Genomic DNA, 21,090 nt, shown 5'->3' with positions numbered 1-21,090 from the left:
GAATCCATCTAAAACCGGGGTCCGGGCTCCATGCCGGAGTGGGAGCACTACTGATCCAAAAGGCCACTGTCTTGCGCCAATTGATCAATGCTCCCGAAGCTGCACTAAAAACCTGGAGCGACTGCTCAGCCCGAATAAGATTGGCCTCTTGGCCATGCAAAAATAAGCCCGTGTCGTCTGCAAACTCAGCATCAAGCAAATCCTCCCCCCGGACAGGGAGCTGAAGTCCTCTCAAACCAACCTCCTCTGCCGTCAAATACATACTCATAGCCTCCGCAAAGAAGAGAAAAAGGAAAGGGGCGAGAGGACACCCCTGATGGACTGATCTGGTCAGCTCAAAACTTGGCCCCCGTCCTCTTGCAATCAGCACCTGGCTGCGAGCTGTGGAATACAGAGCTGCCACCCCTCTGATCCATCCTGGCTCAAAGCCCAGGCGAAGCATAGTGCCCTCTAAGAATCCCCAATCAACTCTATCGTATGCCTTCTCAAAATCGAGAAGCATCACGACCAAGTCCTCGCCAAGAAATCTAGCTCGGGCCGTCGCCTCCTAGAAAGTAAAGATGTTGTCAAGGATACTTCGCTCCTTGACAAATCCTGTCTGAGTAGCATGAATCAACTCTGGATCCTCAAACTCAAGGCCTTTGCTAAGACCTTGTAGACAGTATTGAGGATCGTAATAGGCCTCCAATGCCGAATGTCATCTGATACTTCCTCCCCCTTGGGGATAAGATAGATCAAGCCCTCTGAAAAGCTCTGCGGCATCACCCCAGTGTCCAAAACACGCTGAAAGCCCTTGCGGAGGCCTGGCCCCAAAAGGTCCCAATAGCGCATAAAAAAGGCCGGCGTCAGTCCGTCCTCCCCTGGGCAACTATGTCGCGGGTAGGACCCTCAAGGCCTCGGCAAGCTCAATCTCTGACAGAGGCGCACCTAGAACTGTACGCATATGGTCTGTGACCCTCCTCTGCACATGGGCCCACACAGTCTGTCTGCAAACATCTCGATCCTCAGTGGCTGGCTCCGCTGAAAGCAGGTCACTATAAAATGCAGTGGCAATGGCTCTGATCTCCCCGAGCTCAGTAGCTACCGATCCATCCGGTCTACCAAGCTGGCGGACTCCTGCTCGCGCATGACGGGGTCCAGTGATCCAAACAACTCCCCAGTCACTCTATCACCAAGCTGCGTCCACTGAGAGGCCTGACGACGATAGTAAAACTCATGTCTCTGCTCCTCTACCTCTCTAACCTCCTGGCGTGCCTGGCTCAGCTGGGACGCCACCCACTCACATGCAGGCTGCTGCTCCTGAAGGCGCTGTAGCGAAGCAAGGCTACGTCTCAGCCGTTGCTCCCGCTCGCGAATCTCTCCCAGTCGTGTCAAAGCTGCAGCGTGTAGAAAAGAGTTAAGATCAATGAGTCCCTGGGCACACTGGCCCGCTGCATCCTGGTCAGAGCACTGACTATCATGCCAGATCCTCTCAATGTCCTCAGCGAGATTGGGATCTGCAAGTACCCTCTCTGGGATCCTCAACTGCAAGCTGGGCTCCCGTGTCCCCTCCTCCAATGTCAATATAACTGGCGCATGATCTGAAAATGAGGTGCCAGCGAGAATGCCGACGGAGCCCCCTCGCTCCCCTAACCAATCGCCCACATAAAAGCGATCAATCCGTGATAGATTAGTCCCTCCCTGTCGGCGATCCGACCGAGAGAAACTAAGACTGTCTTGAGACCGGGAGAAAGCCCCATGCTGCCATGCATCAGTGATCCTCAGTGACATACAAAACCGGTCCCAAGCTGCAAGCTCCGTGCCGTGCACTGTAACATGACTGCCTCCCACCCTATCTGCCGGGTCCTCAAGCATGTTGAAGTCTCCCCCAACACACCAGTGTGTGGCCTCTAGCAATGCATCTGTAACCTGAGTCCAGAACTCTGCTCTGGCACTAGCATGATTGGGCGCATAGATGTTGAGCACACCCAATAGCTCATCATGCATCCTCAGAATGACATACTGTGCTCTACCAGGCACAATGATCCCTCGATCCACAATGGCCTGCGGCCATACATCTGCAATAACCATGCATACTCCTCCCTGTCCACCCAAAGGACCAAACCCTGCAGACCAAAAAGTGTCCCATCTACCAGGCATCACCGAACCATATCTCCGGATCCTGCTCTCACCCAAGTGGTGCTCCTGCATCATCAAAATGTCAATGCTGCCACCAACCAGGCATCTCTGAAGCTCCTGCCTCAAGCAACCTCGATAGCGTATAAAGTGTGCTCCGCCAAGGCCCTGTACATTCCATGAGATGATCCTCATGGATGCCCTGCTGAGGTGGATGCTGTCTCAGCCGTACGGCGGGCCTTCGCAAGCGGCTTGGATGGAGAGTAGTCCCCATCCGAACGGCTGCGAATCTGCCCACCCGGTGTACTGCAAGAATCCCGGATCAGGCGCCAGTGGCTGTGGCCCATGGCGACTGCCTCCTGCTCTGACAGAGAAACCTCGTGTATACTCACATATCCAGGGTCGCGTGCCAAGTTTGCCACTATGCGCACGACCAAATGCCGAATCCCTGAGGTATCCACACTCCCGGGATCCAAGAAAAAATGAGCCAACTCCCAAAGTCGGCCTATCACATCTGTCACCTCCAGATCGCTCATGTGGTGAGAAAACTCAACTGCCCGAGTCTTCAAAGTGCTGAGAGCGAGCTCTAGAGTCCACTCCCGATCACAAGGTCCACATAGAGGGAATGAGAAGGCCACCGTTGAGTCTAGTGCCTCCTCCCCGCGGGCCGGAGGTATCACTACATGAACTCGAATGGGTGCTGGCTCATGGGGGCCCTCTGCTCCAAAAAGCCGTGTGAAGGTATAATCAAAGGCCTCCGAGCGCTGTCTAATGCCAAGGCGACTCAGCCGACTGCGGATAGATGAAATCCGTGAGGCCCTAATCGGCATAGGTCTCCTCTGTGATGCTCGAGCGAGGTCAGTGCTCAGCGCTCTCCGGACTGCAGGTGAGCGCCAGGGAACTGCCAGGGTCTCCCGGGAAGGTGAGGCGGGCGGAGGGGGAGGAGGGGGAGGCGAGGGAGGTGGAGAGGGAGCCGTTGTCGAAACCGGAGCGGGGGCGGGAGGAGGCGATGGTGGAAGCGAGGCGGTGGGAGGGGACGGGGGTGGGGGTGGGGGGGGTGAAGGAGGGGGAGCTGGCATCTCCTGGTCCTCGGTCGCTGCAGGGGTCTCCTCCTGAAGGGGAGCAAAGCTGTTCCTCACGGGAACCCAGTGAGGCTGAGATTGTGGCTGCTGCTGCAGCGGTCTCTGGGCGTGCTGCTGTGGCTGTCTCCCTCGGCGGCGCCCCTGTCCAGGCTGCCACTCCAAGGTCTCTGTGGCCTGAGCAGGTGTCCCTGAGGCAGCCTGCCGAGCCGAATCTGTGGGCGGGCCATCAGTAGCCTGCTGCTGTGGTGAGGGTCGAGGTCTCCTGCGAGGGCAGGCCTTGGCCAGATGACCGACCTGCCTGCAAATGAAGCACTGGTTTGGGAGCCCCGAGAACTCCACTCTCTGATCTATCCACCCCCCCCCCCCCTATCCTAGGTAGCTGAATGACCTTAGGAAGGGAGGAGATGTCAGACACCAACACTCTGACCGAAGGTAGCCCAGTTGCTCTGGCCACCACTGAAGCTGCTGAGGGGCCCGTCTCTAGTACCGAGCCCACCAATGCTCCGAGCCTGGAGAGGAGCGGAAGATACTCCCGGCGGAGACCAGGGAAACAAACTGTAATATGGAAGAGGCGCTCTCCCTGCTCCGCCGCTGCTGGGTCAAATCCATGCTGCCAAGGTCTGAAGAAAGCCCGAGCACCCCTGATGTCCAGAGGACTCATGGCAAGGACCTTGGCAACGCTCTAGGCGGTCTCGAACTCGATCTGATAATGGCCCCGGCCCAGGAGCTGTACATCCAGGATCTTGTCCACATCTGCAAGAAGGCGAGCCTGAAGAAGATCCCTGATCTCCCCTCTGCTGGGGCGAGTGCCGACTATACGGCAGATGGTGGAATGAGCCTGGAGGCGTTCCACCTCTGCGGTGAGGCTCGCTTCCTCTTCCGGCGAAAGAGAAAGCCTGATGGGGATGTCCTCGGGGGCGGGCGAGGGGGCTGCGGATGAGTCCCTCTGAGGCGAGGCGGGAGGAGTCTCCATCAGAGTCTGAAGCTCAAGCGAAGGCGAGGCGAAAGCGGAAAACCTGCAAGAAACAGGCTGCACACAAAGAGGCGGAAGACCGGATGAAAATGAAGAAAAACAAAACCCCCTGGGGGTGAAAAACAGCACGAAAGAGGAGGGAGGGGGTGAAAACGAAGGAGAAGCCCTGAGGGGGGGGGCGGCAACAACGCGAAAGGGAGGGGGGGCGGGGCGCTGCTGAAGGGAGGCGGGCGCGAACAGGCGAAGAGGTGGGGGGCGAACAGGCGACAAAGGGAGGGGGGGCGAACAGGCGAAGAGGGGGGGGGGGGCGAACAGACGAAGAGGCTAGGAGGGGGGGACGAGAAGGCGAGGAGGGGGGAGGCGCAGCAGCGAGGAAGGGGGGGGCGCAACGGCGAGAAGAAGGGGGCGAAGGCAGGCGGGGGGAGGAAGGAAGGGACGCGAGGGAGGGAAGGCGAAGGGCGCGCAGTGCAGGGTGGAGGCGGGAGCTTCAGCGAGCTACGCAGGCTTCTCGACGGTACGTGGGCTTGTTTTTTCTGACAGTGTGCGTATTATCGGGGTTGTGTTTTGCGTTTGTCATCGCCTACATCAGGGTTGATCTCAACGTTTTCACCATGAAGTATACTTTTGCATTTACTTCAGCACACCATCAGGCTGACCTCAGCGTTTCTCCATAAGGAGTACTTCAGTGTTTACATCAGTCTTACATCAGGCATATATCGGTGCTTACATCATGCTTACTTCGGCACTGTTTCTCCATAAGAAGTATAGTCTTACATCAGGCATATATCGGTGCTTACATCATGCTTACTTCGGCATTGTTATCTGCGTTTTTGGGACAACAGCCCTCTCTGCTCCTTCAGAGTCTCACATAGAGCTCCTGTACTGGATTTTATCATTTATATATACATCCCCATTGCATGCTGCTTGATTTGCTCTAGTACCATGTGAGGGCAAAAGAGACCAAAGGACCAAATATACTTCATGGCACAACTCAAACGAACTTAAACAAACTTTTGAGATGACTGTCGGTCTTCTCTCATATTTCCTTAGCATGGAGGTGGTCCAACATCTTGATGGTATTTTTGTGTCCCAATAGAAGTACTATCTCCAACTCATTACTTGCTACTTTCTTATGGTGCTATCCTTGTGGCTACTGCATCGGATCCCACCATCAAACTATCAAAGGAAGTGGACTCACCTCCACATGAAGAGCGAGCCTACTGCCAAATGGTTTGGAAACTTATCTGGCTCACAAATTCTCGTCGTGATATCTCCTATTGCACATCCATTTTAAGTTAGTATTTCAATGCTCCTAAGGGGCCATGTTGGAGTTTAGCAATGAGGGTTGTTCGCTATCTAGCAGGTACCTATTTGTATGGAATTCACTACAGTTGTGGGATCACCCTGCGTGGTTACAGGGACTCCGACTGGGCTGATGATTTTGATTCCTGATGTTCTCATGGTGGTTATTTGTACTCCCTCGGATTTGCCCCTTTCTCTCGGTCTAGCAAAAAGTAGGATACCATTGCAGGTTCTTCCGTTGAGGCCGAATACCAAGCTCTCTATGACACCACCACTGAGGCTATACATCTTCGTCAGCTTCTTACGGAGATGCGCGTCCCCATTGACACCGCTTCTATCATCTTCGTCGACAGTTAGGGTGCGATTGCCCTTGCTAGCAATCCTATTTTTTCTAACCGTACCAAGCATGTGGGTGTCCATTTTCATTTTACCATGGAACAGGTTGAGCTTGGTACCATCCGACTCCACTACATTCCTACGATGGACAACCATGCAGACATCCTTACACAGTCCGTCAACCGCCCCATCCTCGAGCGTCTTTGCGACTGAATCGGCATCGGTCCACCACCATTATCCTTCGCACATTGAGAGGGGGATCTTCCTCTCCTTTCACATGTTTTATCATCATTGTATCAGGCACATGAGTCAGTGTAACCCCATGAGGACACGGCTCATGTGGAAACCCATTGCATTGCATTTTTTTCCATCTTGCATTCCATATGCATAGCATTTTGTTTTTTGTGTTTGGGGCGCATGTGTGAATGAAAACCCAAAAATGGGCGTTCATGCATGTGAAAACCTCTTGCATTGTGGCATAATTCCAGTACCTCCCAAACTCAGAAGCCTCTACTCCGGTCTCAAATCACATGGTCCTCATCTTCGACAACCAAAGTTTTTTTTCTCCTCATCTTCTCTCATGATCCCTTTTTGGTCATATTTTACCTTTATATACCCAAAAGTATTTTACCAAGCCCAAAAAGGGTTATTTGGTCATATCACTTTACCTTCATCTGCTGATCGATAACCTCTGCTGACCGACCAACATCCACCCTTCCTATATATATATATGAGGCACATCTTTATTTTGTACACAAGTACAAGCACCTCCTTTGCTAGTCGCCTACATCTGGGTCACCATTAGCGTGCAACCTTCCTTCTCTGTTGCTGGTGTAGGTCGCCTACGACAGGTGCAACCTGCCTTCTTTGCTGCTGGTGTTGTAGGCCACCTACGACAGGTGCGACTTGCCTTTCTCTTCTGCTGGACTGGTCGCCTACGATAGAACTGAGTTTATCGTTTGTCATCGCCTACATCAGGGCTGTGTACAACGTTTCTCCATCGGCTACATCAGGGCTGTGTTCTGCGTTTGCCATCGTCTACATTAGGGCTGATCTCAGTGTTTTCACCATCAGGTAGACTTCTGCGTTTACTTCAGCACACCATCAGGCTGACCTCAGCGTTTCTTCATAAGGAGTACTTCAGCGTTTACATCAGCCTTACATCAGGCATATATCGGCGCTTACATTAGGCGTACTTTGACACTATTATCTGCATTTTTGGGACAACAGCCCTCTTTGTTCCTTCGGAGTCTCACATAGAGCTCTTGTATTGGATTTTATCATTTATATATACATCCCCATTGCATGTTGTGTGATTTGCTCTGATCTCTCGTATATTTGGTCCTTTGGTCTCTTTTGCCCTCACACCTAGTTGATATACTTCATGTTGCAAATATTACAAAGAACATGGTTTTTGTTGGATAAATGGTTGGTCTACAAGTGAGGTTTAATTCTCAGATGTCATGCAGAAGATTCATACTCGCAAGAAATGTTGGATAAATGGTTGGTCTACAAGTGAGGTTTAATTCTCAGATGTCATGCAGAAGATTCATACTCGCAAGAAATGTTTCTTTTGTTTCGTTATTTCGTCATTTCAAAAGAATTTGTTTTGTTTTGTTTTGTCTCTTTGAAAGAAATTGTAAGGTTCCCCCCTTCCACAAATAGGGGAAACACTTAAGATAGTCCACTAAGTCTTATCTTAGAGAAAATTTCCTACTCATCGACACCTTGACCATACAGAGATTCAAGGATACGATTCATAGGTAAGACCTAATTCTATCCCGCAGGGGGAGCGTGGTCTTCTAAAAATCAAATCACCCATAGGGTAATTGATCATAAATTGGGCAACTACAAGACTTGATTTCTAGAGGCAACGCTTTTTTCCTCATCCATGCAAGGCACAGCCGCTGGCCTAGTTTTCTAGAATAGAATTGCCCAAGAACCTATTTATCTAACGTAGGGCTTTCACTTAATATGTTGGAAAGCTACCCGACTAATCGGGTCCACCCGTCCGTAGGATGGTGCCATCGGGGCATTCCATCCTCCCACTTTCCATCCTACTTACGCGTCAATTTGTTTTCTAATTAATCCTACCACACTGTTTGACATAAATAAACATGTTCCTTAATTAAGGTCCTTTTCACAAGGTTTATTAAAACATCCTTTTTTCCACAGTACAATCATGTCAAAGACAAGATATATATAAAATTTATACATGAATCAATTCCATACAGCCAAATCGGCTCCCTTATTCTTTTTCTTTATACCGCCGATGATCTAGAATTCGGCCTTCCAGCCTCTACATGCTGGGCAAAACCCTACGGGACCATACACCTCATCGTCGGCCGCTGGCGAGGACTCAAGCCGGCCTGTCGCCCTCTCAGGCTCCATCGCTCGATCCTCCCGTCCCTCAGAGGGATGTCTGCGCACTAGGGTGGGCTAATTCACCGCACTAGCCTGGGCCCTCAGAACTAGGCAGCATCACAATCACTCGCCTCAATCGGCAAACCTCATTCTCCCAATTGTATGAGGGATACCATGGGCCAACTCCGGGCCTTACTAACGTCTTCGTCGTCCGGCTATACAAGCACAAGAACGGGTCAGCGTCAAGGCAGGGAAAAGTTGTACCTGTACCTTAATTTAACCAAGATAACAATCCATTTACTCAACTAAACCATAGGACTAGAATCCATGTTACCTTCTTAAGAAAACAATCCTTTTCACAAAGATTTTAGCATTTCAACTTGAGATTGCCAGATAAGACATTCTTTATTAAGGCATATGTTAAAGAATACAAACTTTAAATAGTAAATCAATCAAATAGATCAATATTAACAATTAATAGAGAAGCTGGGGCCATACCTCAACCCCTAAGAATGATATGTAATTGAAAAACAAAATATGTATATACCTTATAGAAATTTGTCGTTTATCGTTGCCTTTGCTTGTTAACAAGAGCTTTAGAACTTGACATATGAGAATGGACTCTTCTAATACCTTGTCTTACGATTGAAATCATCCAATTATCCCCAAGCTTTATCTCCTCTTACTCGTGCTGTGACTCTTCTCTTTTTCTAAGATCTATGGCAAAATAGCCTTCTCTTACAGGACTACAGCATACTATTCTTTCTCTAAAAGAAAAGCTATGGAGTTTTGGTCTCTTCCTCCGAAAGACTATAGCAATCTAAGCTTCTTTTCTGAGATATTAGATAAGAATGAAGAGATATATGCATCTCAAGCTCTAGGATTACCTTGAGACTACTTGCTGCCTTCTCACAATTTTCTCTGTGTAGAGACCCTGACAGAAACAGCAAATTGTTTCGGCCATAACTCTCTGATAAAAACTTAGAATATGGTCATATAACTAGTCAAAAGAACGGGAAGGCATCTGGTCTACAAGCGTACGCGGACAGAATAGGCAAAAACATTTGTATATAGCCACAAATGCACCATCTTTAGAAACGCGTTGTTTTTCCACATTTTTAGTATGCATGGACTCTAAATGTGTAAAAGTACTCTAAATATGACCTCTTGTCACCTAAAATCGAAATTCTATTTTTGGGAATACTTATCTCTTAATAGAACTATTCTTATGTTCTTATTTCTTTTAGAATTTTTGGAGCTAATATTTTTATTCTAACACTTTTCTAATGTTTCTAGCCTTGTTGTCTCACTCTTCTCTAAGTACACTCTCTTTCCTTATTGAAATCTATATTAAAAGAGACACATACATACATGGCTTGGGAGGGACCTTACAATCTCCCCCACTTAAAAGATTCGAGATGTCCTCATCTCGCGAGCTAGGGTAGTATCTAAGTAAATCCTCCTGTCTCTTTTAAAGTGGTGTCCCCACACTAGGTAAAAATCTTTTTTTATCTAAACATTGTTCTTAAAGAGTCCTTTATTTCATGTGTTTGGCTTGTTTTGTTGTGCCTCCAAATTGTCTATTATTCTAAAGTTAATTGGCCTTATTATCCTAAGTTCATGCATCCATATACCTCTCATATGATATGAACCTTCAAATTCATTCTATACCCCCATGCAGTATGGTACTTAACAAATTATCATGGAAAAACGTAAGGGAATCAATCCTTTATGCAATCTAACCTATGATAGCAATTTCATAATCTTAGTATCGTCTAGTAGAATACCTCTATTCATCATGCACATTACTTCATATGAATCTTGCACCAATCATCTTCTATTTACTTATAGAAATACTTGTTGAATTAGATAATCTTTAATCTTGCTATCCCTATTTCTTGACCTAATTTTTACTCTAGCTCATGATTCCTTGTAGCCAAGGGTGGGCTTGACATTCCTCTTGAATTAGGGGACCTCTTCTTGATTAACATGGAAGGACTCATGTCCTTCTCGACGCTTTCTATAAAAAAAAAACTTTATCATAGTCTCTGGCTATAATTATGGCTTCTGGAATAGAGGATGGTTTTACATTCTTGATGAGGTTATTTAAAGGTAGATTAAGCTTCCAAATGAATTGATGGAGAAGAGTTACCTCATCCATCTCTGGAGCAAATCGGAGAAGTTTAAAAAAAGTTTGGTGGTATTCTTTTAGGGTCTTCCTTTCTTGGGTTAGCTCCAAAAATTCATTCATTTTATCATCTTGAAATCCTAGAGGACAAAACCTTTCACGAAGGTGTACTTTCATGGCATCTCATAACTGATTCTAGCTCCAGTGGTTAGATTGACAACAATGCTTCTAACTAATTTGGCATTTCTTACAATTTTTAGACGCGAGCAAGGGTGAGCTTGCTTCTTTCATTATATCCATTAAAAGTTCAAAACTATCAAATACTTATCATAGCACCACATTTGAAGGCAGTCAGGATTAATACATCTGAGATCTTCATTTTCTTGAGAATTACACATCTGGTGCCTGGGCAATGTGTGTTATGTTTTTGCTTAATGGTATATGCTGTGTAAGAGAGAGAGAGTGTGAGTGTGATGTAGAATAAGAGTTGGGAAACACTGTACATGAGCTTGTCGAGTTGAGCAGAGTCTGTAATGTTCCTCATGACCACGAAGGGTTGGTGTTTTGAATTCATAATTTCTGGCGGGAGTCTACATGTCTCCTATGGCATTGTGTGACTAGTTTGATACACTAGACTGTTGTCCTGCCATTTCGCTGTTTGGGAAAACAGCGAGAAACACCTGGCGATCTTGTTGGGGAACAAAACCTCTACTAGGGACAAGCTCTACTAGGTAGCATTCTACACTAGTGAGCAAGGGAGAGTGAAAATCCATTTCAAGCAAAACCACGGTGAAATTGCAACATGAAAGGAATTTTTCGAAAAAATCAACATGAAGAGCTTTTCACCACACGACCTGACGAGATTCAAGCATGTTTCATGTGTGTTCATGAATCTAAAGAGGGTAAAAATTAATGCCTACCAAGAGACCCTCTAGGAAGCTCGATAGGGAGTACCTCGCACTATCATAACCAAGAAGACAGTGCGGAAGCATCTGCTAACCCGTACGAGCAAGAGGTACCATCAGAACATAGATACAACTTGGGCCAAGAAAAGGAGTGTCAAGAGCGAAAAGCAGTGTGCAATCCAAGTCCGGAAGATTTAGAGAGGGTGGAGCAATCAAACCAAGAAGAACAACCATAAGGAAACCCTCGGAAGCGGTTCAGGTGATAAAGGGAAAGATGCATATCTGTATGTGAGGAGGTTTGAGCAATACCGGAAAGTGGCCAGACCTCGAGATTTATAAGAACCAGAGTTGAGTGAAATCCGCAAAGATGCCTTCATGAATATCTTCAAGGACAAAGCCACGGAGTGGGTGTCAAGATATCATGACCAAGGTTGTTAGAGGCGTCAGAGGCGTTTGGTACGAGGCGGGTATATATATATATATATATATATATATATATATATATATATATATATATAATATAATATAATATAATATAATATATATATATATTGATAGTGTAATACGCGAAAGCTTTGGGAGTCTTCTTTCAGCCCTAAACACTTCTGGCAACATATTGATGCAAAACGCAAATATAGAGAGAGAGTAGAGAGAGAGAGAGAGATATGCTGGAAATTCAGATATATTCATATAGTACAAAAAGGTACTTGTCTGCAGCCCTAGGCTGCCTTGAAGAAAAGGTAATAACATCCAAAATTTTGTCCCCCTATGGGACTCCTACTGACCCAATCCCTAGGGGATTGAATGGTCTTTACAATGAGCATATGTGCCTATCTATAGGCCTTGGAACAATTGTAGAATTGGCCGACTGTTGGTCGGCCAGCAGTCGAGGGGCATAATCCATACAAAACCTGCATTGTGTCTGATCTGGACCAGCCGCCTCTGATCTGGTCCAGCCGCCTCTGAACTGGTCCAGCCGCCCACCTTTGCAAGCAGCCGATAGCTCAACCACATCCTTCCATGCCCTTGCTACAAGTCCACACTGGCATTTGTTGCACCAGATGCTCCTAAATCCTAGTTCTACTGATCTTTTACTGGCTGCCCCCTTCTAGATTAGCCTTGAGAAGGTACATGGCATTGATCATGCACATGACAGATAGATAGATATAATATATATAGTGAAAGTTGAGAGAGAGAGAGAGAGACTAGAGTGTGTATGTGTGAGCCTTGAGGGAGGGAGAGAGGGTGTGTATGAGAGGGAGAGAGTGTGTGTGTGTGAAAGCAAGAAAGTTGTATTAAACATCTGCGAAAGGCCAAAATGACCTATGAGACCAAAATAGTCCATCATCGTCATGTGGATACATCATCAAGATTCAAGGGTACAAAGTAAAATGAAATGAACTTAAATGAACCGGTAGTATAGAGAGAGCTCCAAAAGTGGGTATAAAAAACATCATCATCCTAGAAGTTTGAACTTTGAACTTTGGGTCTTGAGAAAGGCTTAAGGGAGGGAGGGAGAGAGAGAGAGTGTGTGTGAGAGGGGTTGCCTTGGGCCCTTAAAGCCCCCGTCTAAAGACTCAAACCAAATTTTTTTTTTGGGTTGACGCCTCGATTAGGTAGTCGTATGCCTCGAACGCCTTGTACCGTTAGAGGCACGTCTCGTAACAACTATGATCAGGACAACCATTTCTAGACCTATGAAGAAGTTATGATTGTCTTCTTGGGAAGATTCCGTAAGATAAAGTCTGCAATTCAACTCTGTGATCAAATGAGAGAACTCCGACAAGAGGACATGGATGTGGAAGCTTATGCAACAAAACTGTTAAGCTTGAGGCAAAGAATGGCGGAATAAATCTAACTCTCGATACAAATAGTTGCCGATTGGTTTGTCCAAGGGCTTAAGCTGGACATCCACGCAGTAGTTAGCACAATGCAAGAAGAAACTGATGAAGAATTCGAGGAGTTGGTGGAGCTCGCCAAAAGGGCGGAAAAAAGAAGTCGGGAAAGGAGACAAAAAAGGAAGCCCAGAAAGGAGTCACCATTGAAGAAGACGACTCGAGCAACTCTTCGCATGACACTCCAGTGGCAAAAAAGAAAGACAAAAAGAAGAAATCCAGGTGTGCCTTTGCTCTACTCCTGTATGGGTCCTCAAAAATGCGGGAACTTTGTTGTTGTGGAAGCACCCACACAATCTTCGAAATTGACTTAGGTAGCACGGCTACGGAATCTGCTTGCTTCTTGGATGTCTTTGCCATTGCCTCCTTGGAAATTGCAGGCGTAGGAACTGGCCCCTCTAACTTAGGATGCTCTACTGGCACGGTAGACTCCATGGAAACTATGGGGTTGACCTCATCCTCCTCCGAATAGGATTTGGAGAGATCTACCTCCTCTGGAACTACTGAAACACTTAACTCATCCTCCTCCTCAATGGATTTGGAGAGAATTGTTGGAGCTTCCTCCTCTTTCTCAATGCATTCGGATAGAACTGCTGAAATCTCATCCTTCTCCTCAATGGATTTGGAGAGACATGCTTGAGATTGGGAAACTGTGATGACTTCTGGTACTGGATCTTCGGAAATTGATTTTGACTTAGAGAGGAATTTTGGAACTTTGGAGATTGTGATGACCTCGAAGATTGGCACGTACTGTACGATATCATACGGTACCGTACCGTACAAGCCGTACGGTATGAATAGGTTCGTACCGATACGAGAAACAACCTCGATGACATCGATGATGAGGCTATTCATGCATCTAGTAGCAGCTATTGGGTACTTCATGGAGGTTCTATGGGAACACAGTCTATGACCCTTTCTTGAGAGATGAGAAGAGAGTCTTTGATTGTGATCTCTACGAGGGTTATGCGGATAGTGATGAGGATTATGCCTTGGTACATATGGATCATGCTGAGGTAGTCACTTATGATGTGGATTATGCCTATGGACCTACGTATGGTAATGGATGCAATGAGGACATGGATTCACATTTGATGGAGCATGTTATGAAGTATGAGGCATTCTCTTTTGATGCTCATGGATGCCTATGCATTCACACAGACATAGTCTATCAGGCATTACTATTGGACATAATGTATTCACATATGATCCGAGTGGATGGTTCTATACTGACTATCATGTACCCACAGGGTTCTATGCATGGGTGTATTATCCTTTTGACCTAGGGAGACATTGGATGTATCTTATTGATGGATGTGGTGCATTACACCATCCATTTGATCCAGGAGGAGGCAAGATTGATACGGACATGGATCACACATGGCTTGGATTTACATTCGATCCAAACATCATTATCGTTAGCCTCACCGTCGACGACATCCTCCTATCCTTTTCATTCGATCTGGGCAGGCGTCGTGGACATGTTTTTGATTGCAGATACATCTAGGCCATGAGTACATTTTTGGCTTTTGTATATAGCCTCTTGTATATGTTTTGTGTACGACCACCTTTTGATTTTGAGGACGAAATCATTGTAGGAGGGGATGGTTTGTAATGAAGTTGATTTGGTGTCACATGCACATGGGAAATGGGGCCTAGGAACTTGGGCTTAGGGTCATTTACATGTGTCTTTGGGGACCTTGGGCTATATGATAAATGAGCTCATGGGCATTGTACAACTTTTTGATCATTTTGACTATTACTTTTTTTGGAGCTCTTATGTCCAAGCTTCCATGGTGGACTTCTTCCTCTTGAGATGTTAGGATGGTGACCCATACCCATGTTGTCACTCTGTGCCTTGAGTGGCCAACCCTAGTTTCTTGCAGGGTTGACGTGAGATGATATTATCCCACTACACGTAAGATGCGAGTGAACAGGGATCTATTTTTGATGAGATGAGTAGTTGATATACACTAATGAAGAATTCTATGGAGACTAATGTAAATAACAATGTGGCTGCAATGAATGGAGAGCAGCAATCACATGTGCTTAGTGGACCATAAGAGTCCTTGCAATGGGCCTATTGTTAGACCTTGGTCAAGAAGGTTGAGGCAGAATGTGAGGAATTTTGACACATCATTTGTTATAGGTGCAAGTACATGGATATATAGATAAAGATTGGGTTGGTAGTGTCTCAGACATGAGATCTACTAGCGGCTTTATGTTTAGGGGAGAGGATTGTCTGTATCCATGTATCTGTCCATCCTCTCGGGGCACAAAGCGACCAATCGCCATCCATACATGTTGCACAGAAGCATACAAACCGTTGTGTGTAAATCGTGGGGGTCTCCATGCACGTGCTTCTGATGGAATGTAAGCCCAAGGTGCCAGGTACTGTGTCACAATCATAGGAGGCTCTATGGTTAATCATGCCACCATCCACATGCCAAAAAAATATCATGACAATCTGAGCATCACGTTTGGGATATGATGATGCTGCACTCCCACACAAATGTTGGGAGCACCACTCGACCACGTGGCTCACATCTCTGAACCACTCAACATGTTGCCGCAGTTCACGACGTCTCAAGGCACGTTTCACACACGCACCCGCACTATCATGCTCTCCTTCTTGTGACCAGTCTCAAAGAATGACCAAATCACTGGGATACTAGACTACACATGCCACCTATAAACCCATAAAACAAAGTCTTAGTTATTGTTTTCTTTAAGATGTTCTAGTGAATTTAGTTTAATTTGCGAATATAAGAGAATCATAAGTACTACCTTTAGAGCCAATAGAACTGTCGTGAGACTTGAACTGTGCGCCACAACCATCTGACCAAACCCATTGTTGGCCACATGTGATTCCACAATCTCGTAAAAAATCGTCATGGAGACGAAAACATTGTTGCACAAAATGTGCATGATGTGAATGATTATCATTGATATAGAAATGATACTCTCGAATAATGACACGGGCCTCGGGGGTACTCGCTATCCCATCTACATGGGCCTCTGCATGTCGATAGCTAATGTGGACCATAATAGCAACTTGGTAAGGTAAGTAAGAGAGACGATTAGGACACAAAAAATCAAATAAGTAATATAGCTCAAACACGAAACAAATATTATGAAATATAACCATTACATGCTGCGAGAAGTAATACTCAGATTGTATCTCGTGAAAAGTTGTGAAGGTGTAGTTCTCTGTAAAATCAACCACAGAGACGACCACACCAATAGGAAACTCTACTAGGCATGCTCGGAACTGACGATCCTACCACTTGGCACAATGATTGTGCCGTACATAGGGATAGATCTGCTCCCTAAATGTGGTTGTGAAGTGACAACGTGGTGTATGTTAGTCCACGAGCTGCAACTTCCTGGGCTGCCCACCACTCAGGAGCTGGTGTGTCACATACTCATAACGTTGCCATGGCACTATCTCTTGGTCACTTGCATCAAGATCTACCATCTGTAGATGTGTAAGTGAACCACATGATGTGCAATTGCTCTCCACAAAAGGCATCCTATGGATGTCTCAGACATGAGATCTACTAGCGGCTTTATGTTTTCTTTTAGAAGTGATGTTGTTAGTTGGAGTAGCAACAAGAAGCAACCAATGATTTCTTTATCAAGTACAGAGGCTGAGTACAAAGGCGTTGCTATAGTAGTATATGGAGGTAGCTTGGTTGCAAAAGCTACTTACAGATATGGGTGAGTCCATGGGTAGGGTTGCTGTTATTTATTCTGACATCATGAGTAATATACAGTTGGCTAATAACACAATGTATCATGCTAGGATGAAGTACATTGAGGTGCTACGAGCAATTTCTGGCCAATAAAGTAGATAGGATTGGTGACTTGACTGAGTAGCTGGCTAATCTTGGTACCCGTAAAGAAGACCGAATTTTACACTTAACAGCGTTTACTTTTGCCTACTAGCTCAACATTAAGGAAGTTGCAGCTCTAGCACTGCTTCTATATTGCACTCAACTTTTGTATAGCGTGCCTTGGTCAGTAAACCTTATGTGTATGTGTCCGAGTTAAATTGCTTGGCTCTTCTGTTCAGTCCATGGATGCAATATTACTACAAGAGCCTTAAAGTCTTTAGCTAGAAGCCAAGGAAGATGGTTCAAGAGCACACACGGATATACTGTTAATGACAGTCACATTGCTGGTAGATTGTAAAACGACCTCCTCCACCATTCTCTACTATACATGGTGTGTGACTTTGATTAGGTGATCTCCTTCGTCTATTAATGAAAGGTGGTCTAGATGCCACATGAATTTCTGTCTTCTTCTTACCATGCAATTTCTTTGTTTTCTTGTGTAAAATGTAGTCAACTTAGCATGGAAATGAAGGGGTTTCTGGATGTTCCATTTGGTTAAGATCCAATGCTAGCTATCCTGAGCAGGAGGAGGCAGCCTAACAAGACTAAGGTACCATCAAGTCTTATATTAAAGCCCTCCAAAAGAGCTTACAACATCAGTTACGAGTCAAGGTGGAAGTGTTAGATTTCACAACATAAACGAAAAACTTGGGGCAGGTGGTTAGGCAAAAATGGTGGAAGATTTCCGAATGCCGTCCAGGCAAATTTTGGCATTAGTAGCGTCAATGAGTTACAGTATTTGGGCAAGCAATAAGCTGGCACGTTCAAAGGATTGGTGATATTAGACTAAATGAGTTACAAAATCTGGGGCAGAGCATGTCTCTACAACTCTACATATGTTGATCTTCAGTTATGTTATGGGCAAGATCTTCGGAGGAGAGGTGCAGTGTGATGTGGGTGCTCTTGGCTGTTGTTCGTGGGCGGAGTCATAACTGCATCCATCGTATGTATCCCTTTGGCTGGACAGGAGCAACTGCAAGGAGACTGTCTGGTCACATGTACATTTTCGTAATCAAGAAACCCCTTCATTTGTGGACTGTCATCAATGTGTAATACAGCCAGGTTCTCTGAATATGCCACAGTTAAGATAAGAATGGTAAAAGCTTTCCTGATGCCCTCGAAGCTAAGTTTTAGTACACTCAGTCAAAGTTTTGAGACTGTCATGTGGTCACAGGTACATTTTGATTCAAGATACGCATTTATCATGTTCATCTATGTGCCATTTTGCGTGATGGATTAAGATCCTTGCTAAATCCTTCATGCTAAATCCTTCATTAATGTCTAAATGATCTATTAGCTCTCTGGTGCCAACCTTTATGATGGCTGAGTCTGCCCTCCCACTAAAAAGAACCTCTAGAAACTCATAGGAGTGTTTATACATGAATGTCTGCACAACATGTTTCTACACAATCATGCACCACAACTCTTGGCCGTATAAGTAAACTAGTACGGATGCTAATTGCACACACCTTACTCTATGCTTGATGGAGGCAGACTGTTCATGCAGACTGCTCGAAGTGTAAGAGATTAACTTTCATTACATCGTGTCCTTGATGCAACAAATTCAGCTTTAAACATTTTGTGTGGGTTCTTCAGACTGATGAGATGAGAACGGTTGCCTTGTGCAGCGTGTTTGCAGAAATGCGCTCCTTGTCAAGGCCCGAATTTCCTCGTGAATCTATGGAGAAATACTTTAGCTTTTGCAGCTCTCTTCAGCAGGCCACAACTGTATCAAATGCTCTTGCCAAGAGTTGTCAGCAGGATGAGCTATCGGGATGGTTAGCTCTTCCCAATAAACTAGATGAATCACCTAATTTCTGTACAGAAAGTCGAAGAAGTGCAGCTTCTTGGATTACTGCAGCATTGTCAACTGATCTTGCATGTGTCTCATCTGCAAACAAGCCACTTAAAGGAGCTGCTACTGCTGATAACAAAGTATGTAATAGGAAGAGTGAGTGTGTTTTGGGCCCCATAGGTGACAGCCAACAAGCCCCTGAAACAATCAGAAGCTCACAGAGCTTTTTGTCAAAAGGATGCAGCCCGTTGCCATCTCCCAGAAGGCCCTTGTTACGGCAACCTTCACCAAGCAGAGTCCAAGGAAGAATGAATACACCTGTGTGTAGGAATGGTAGTAGGTTGCCCTCTCCTTCAAATGCTACAGTCGTTGCACCGCCACAGGTGAGCAGTGGTATGGTTTCTGAGAAGGATGCGCTTGAGATTGTTAGCAGGTTTGCTAAAGATTTACAACTGAAAGAGAACAGTATGGGTCAGGATTGGGTACAAGGAAAGAGGGTCCAAGGCATAGCAGAGCTAGCAAAGCAGCTGCAAAATGAGTCTCAGAAATGGTTTTTCAAGTACATGGAAGAAGCCTTGAATTGTGGGTTTCAATTCAATAGAGTAGTGGGCTCTAAGGGTGCTATTGGACCCATTAGAAAGACTCGAAAAGATAGTGAAGCACTGGCTTCTGCTTTCCCTCACTTGAAACAAGTGAATGACTGGATAGGGCAGCTAGATTATGAAACCTTGGACTTCAACATGCTGGAGGTTTTGGATAGACTTAAGAAGAAGATATGTGTGTTTCTCCTTCAACATGTGGAAACTGCTTCCACTAAAATAAGGTAATCCATTTGAATAAACCAAAATCAAGAAAAATTTTACCAAGTCATTCCACCTCCCAAATGCACCAAACTAAATGGTAGAAAGAAAATGTTGGGGTTCTGGTTTTCACGTGAGCCAATTATGTACTAGCGTTAATTTTTAATGGAATTTCACTTCTCCCCCCTCATGTCAACCTCTCTCTCGACACTAAAACAAGCTTACTGCACTGCATGCTTCTTTTAATCTTGACATCTAAGCTCGGAAGCCTTGCATACATGCCCATCTAATGAGAATCAGAATTGTACATTATTTGTAAGAATTGCGTATAATAATTTTTCTAAATGCGTTATGTTTGGCACACTTTCAAGGTTCGCCAAAGGAAAATAGATTTAGCCCTAGCGCCCTGAGCAGAGAACCCCTGTTATTTGATCTTGTTTATGCATGTGTACTCGGTGATCCTTGGGAGGAGTCCCTTACTCGACCTGTGAAGATGAATTAGAAACTGCTATGCAAATACACCACCTTCCACAATCAATCATCTGGGCTTATCTTGGGTCCCCTTAGAGCCCCACTATCACGACATGCTATACAAGAGGAAAGTGTACCTACACCATGTGTGGACCATTATGACATAACAATCTAGTGTAACATGTAGTTTATTTGGTAGTGTGACAAATCTAATATAAGCTGCCTCCTAGGCCACCTTCTCATGTGAATAAGGGGATGTCGGGTGCTCTGGGCTTTGATGGTGCTGCATTTGACCGCACCGAATGATGCATTAGTGCAAACCCTTGTTCTTTCAACCGTTTGTCATGTAGTAGAAAGCAGTGTTGAATATACAGTTTATCATGCTCCTTATTATCAAAAATAAAAAAATCACTCTCCGATCGTATATGATGTGCACGAGAATTGTGACTTGGTTTGAATACAAGAAGAGAAAAAGAAATAGAGAAAATGATTCCTTGTTGATTTTCTATGCACTACTAAAAAAGCAATCAAAGCAGTGTGAGGACTAGCAAAAGTAGTTTAGAGATTGCTAAAAAGCAGTGAAGAGTATAGACTATTAAAAGAAGCCTATACACTACTAAAAAGCACTCAAAGGAGTTTACAGACATGAAAAAAGCAGTGTATAGGATTGTACGCTAGTATCAAGTCTAGTATACAAGTATGGGTTGTATATTCCTTTCAAGTACAGTATATAAGTATTGTCTATTGGTGAAAACACTCTGTAGACTATAAAAGAGCACTTAAAAGTGTAAAAAACAATAGGTGGAGCGCAAAAAAATAGAGACATGGGTGTATATATACTCCAATGAAGTAGTGATAGTAATATATAGACTTCTAAAAGCAGTATGTGAATTGCTTAACAGCAATAAAAGTAGTCTGTAGACTGCTACTAATAAAAGCAATCCGTGGATTGCTAAGAAAACAGTTTGTGGACTAGTAAAAATAGTCTAGAGACTACAAAAAAAAATGCAATGAAAAGTGTACAGAGA

The 21,090-nt window shown here is 45.2% G+C and overlaps 1 protein-coding gene across 1 annotated transcript in view; it reads left to right on the top strand.

The window, feature by feature from the left end:
• The window catches only part of LOC147607036 (protein CORTICAL MICROTUBULE DISORDERING 2-like), a 29,786-nt gene extending 10,004 nt beyond the window's left edge, over positions 1-19,782 (top strand). Inside the window, exon 4 of the mRNA XM_086791308.1 lies at positions 18,625-19,782. Within this exon, the coding sequence (XP_086647434.1) occupies positions 18,625-19,618 (994 nt within the window). The 3' untranslated portion in view covers positions 19,619-19,782. The remainder of the gene's footprint in view (positions 1-18,624) is intronic.
• The last annotated feature ends 1,308 nt before the right edge of the window (positions 19,783-21,090 follow it).

The sequence above is a fragment of the Cibotium barometz genome, chromosome 56 (assembly GCF_041138505.1).
Source record: "Cibotium barometz isolate CiBa-2024 chromosome 56, ASM4113850v1, whole genome shotgun sequence".
Taxonomy (NCBI): Eukaryota; Viridiplantae; Streptophyta; class Polypodiopsida; order Cyatheales; family Cibotiaceae; genus Cibotium; species Cibotium barometz.
The sequence above is the reverse complement of the archived record's forward strand: the minus strand, read 5'-3'. Positions and strand labels throughout refer to the sequence as shown.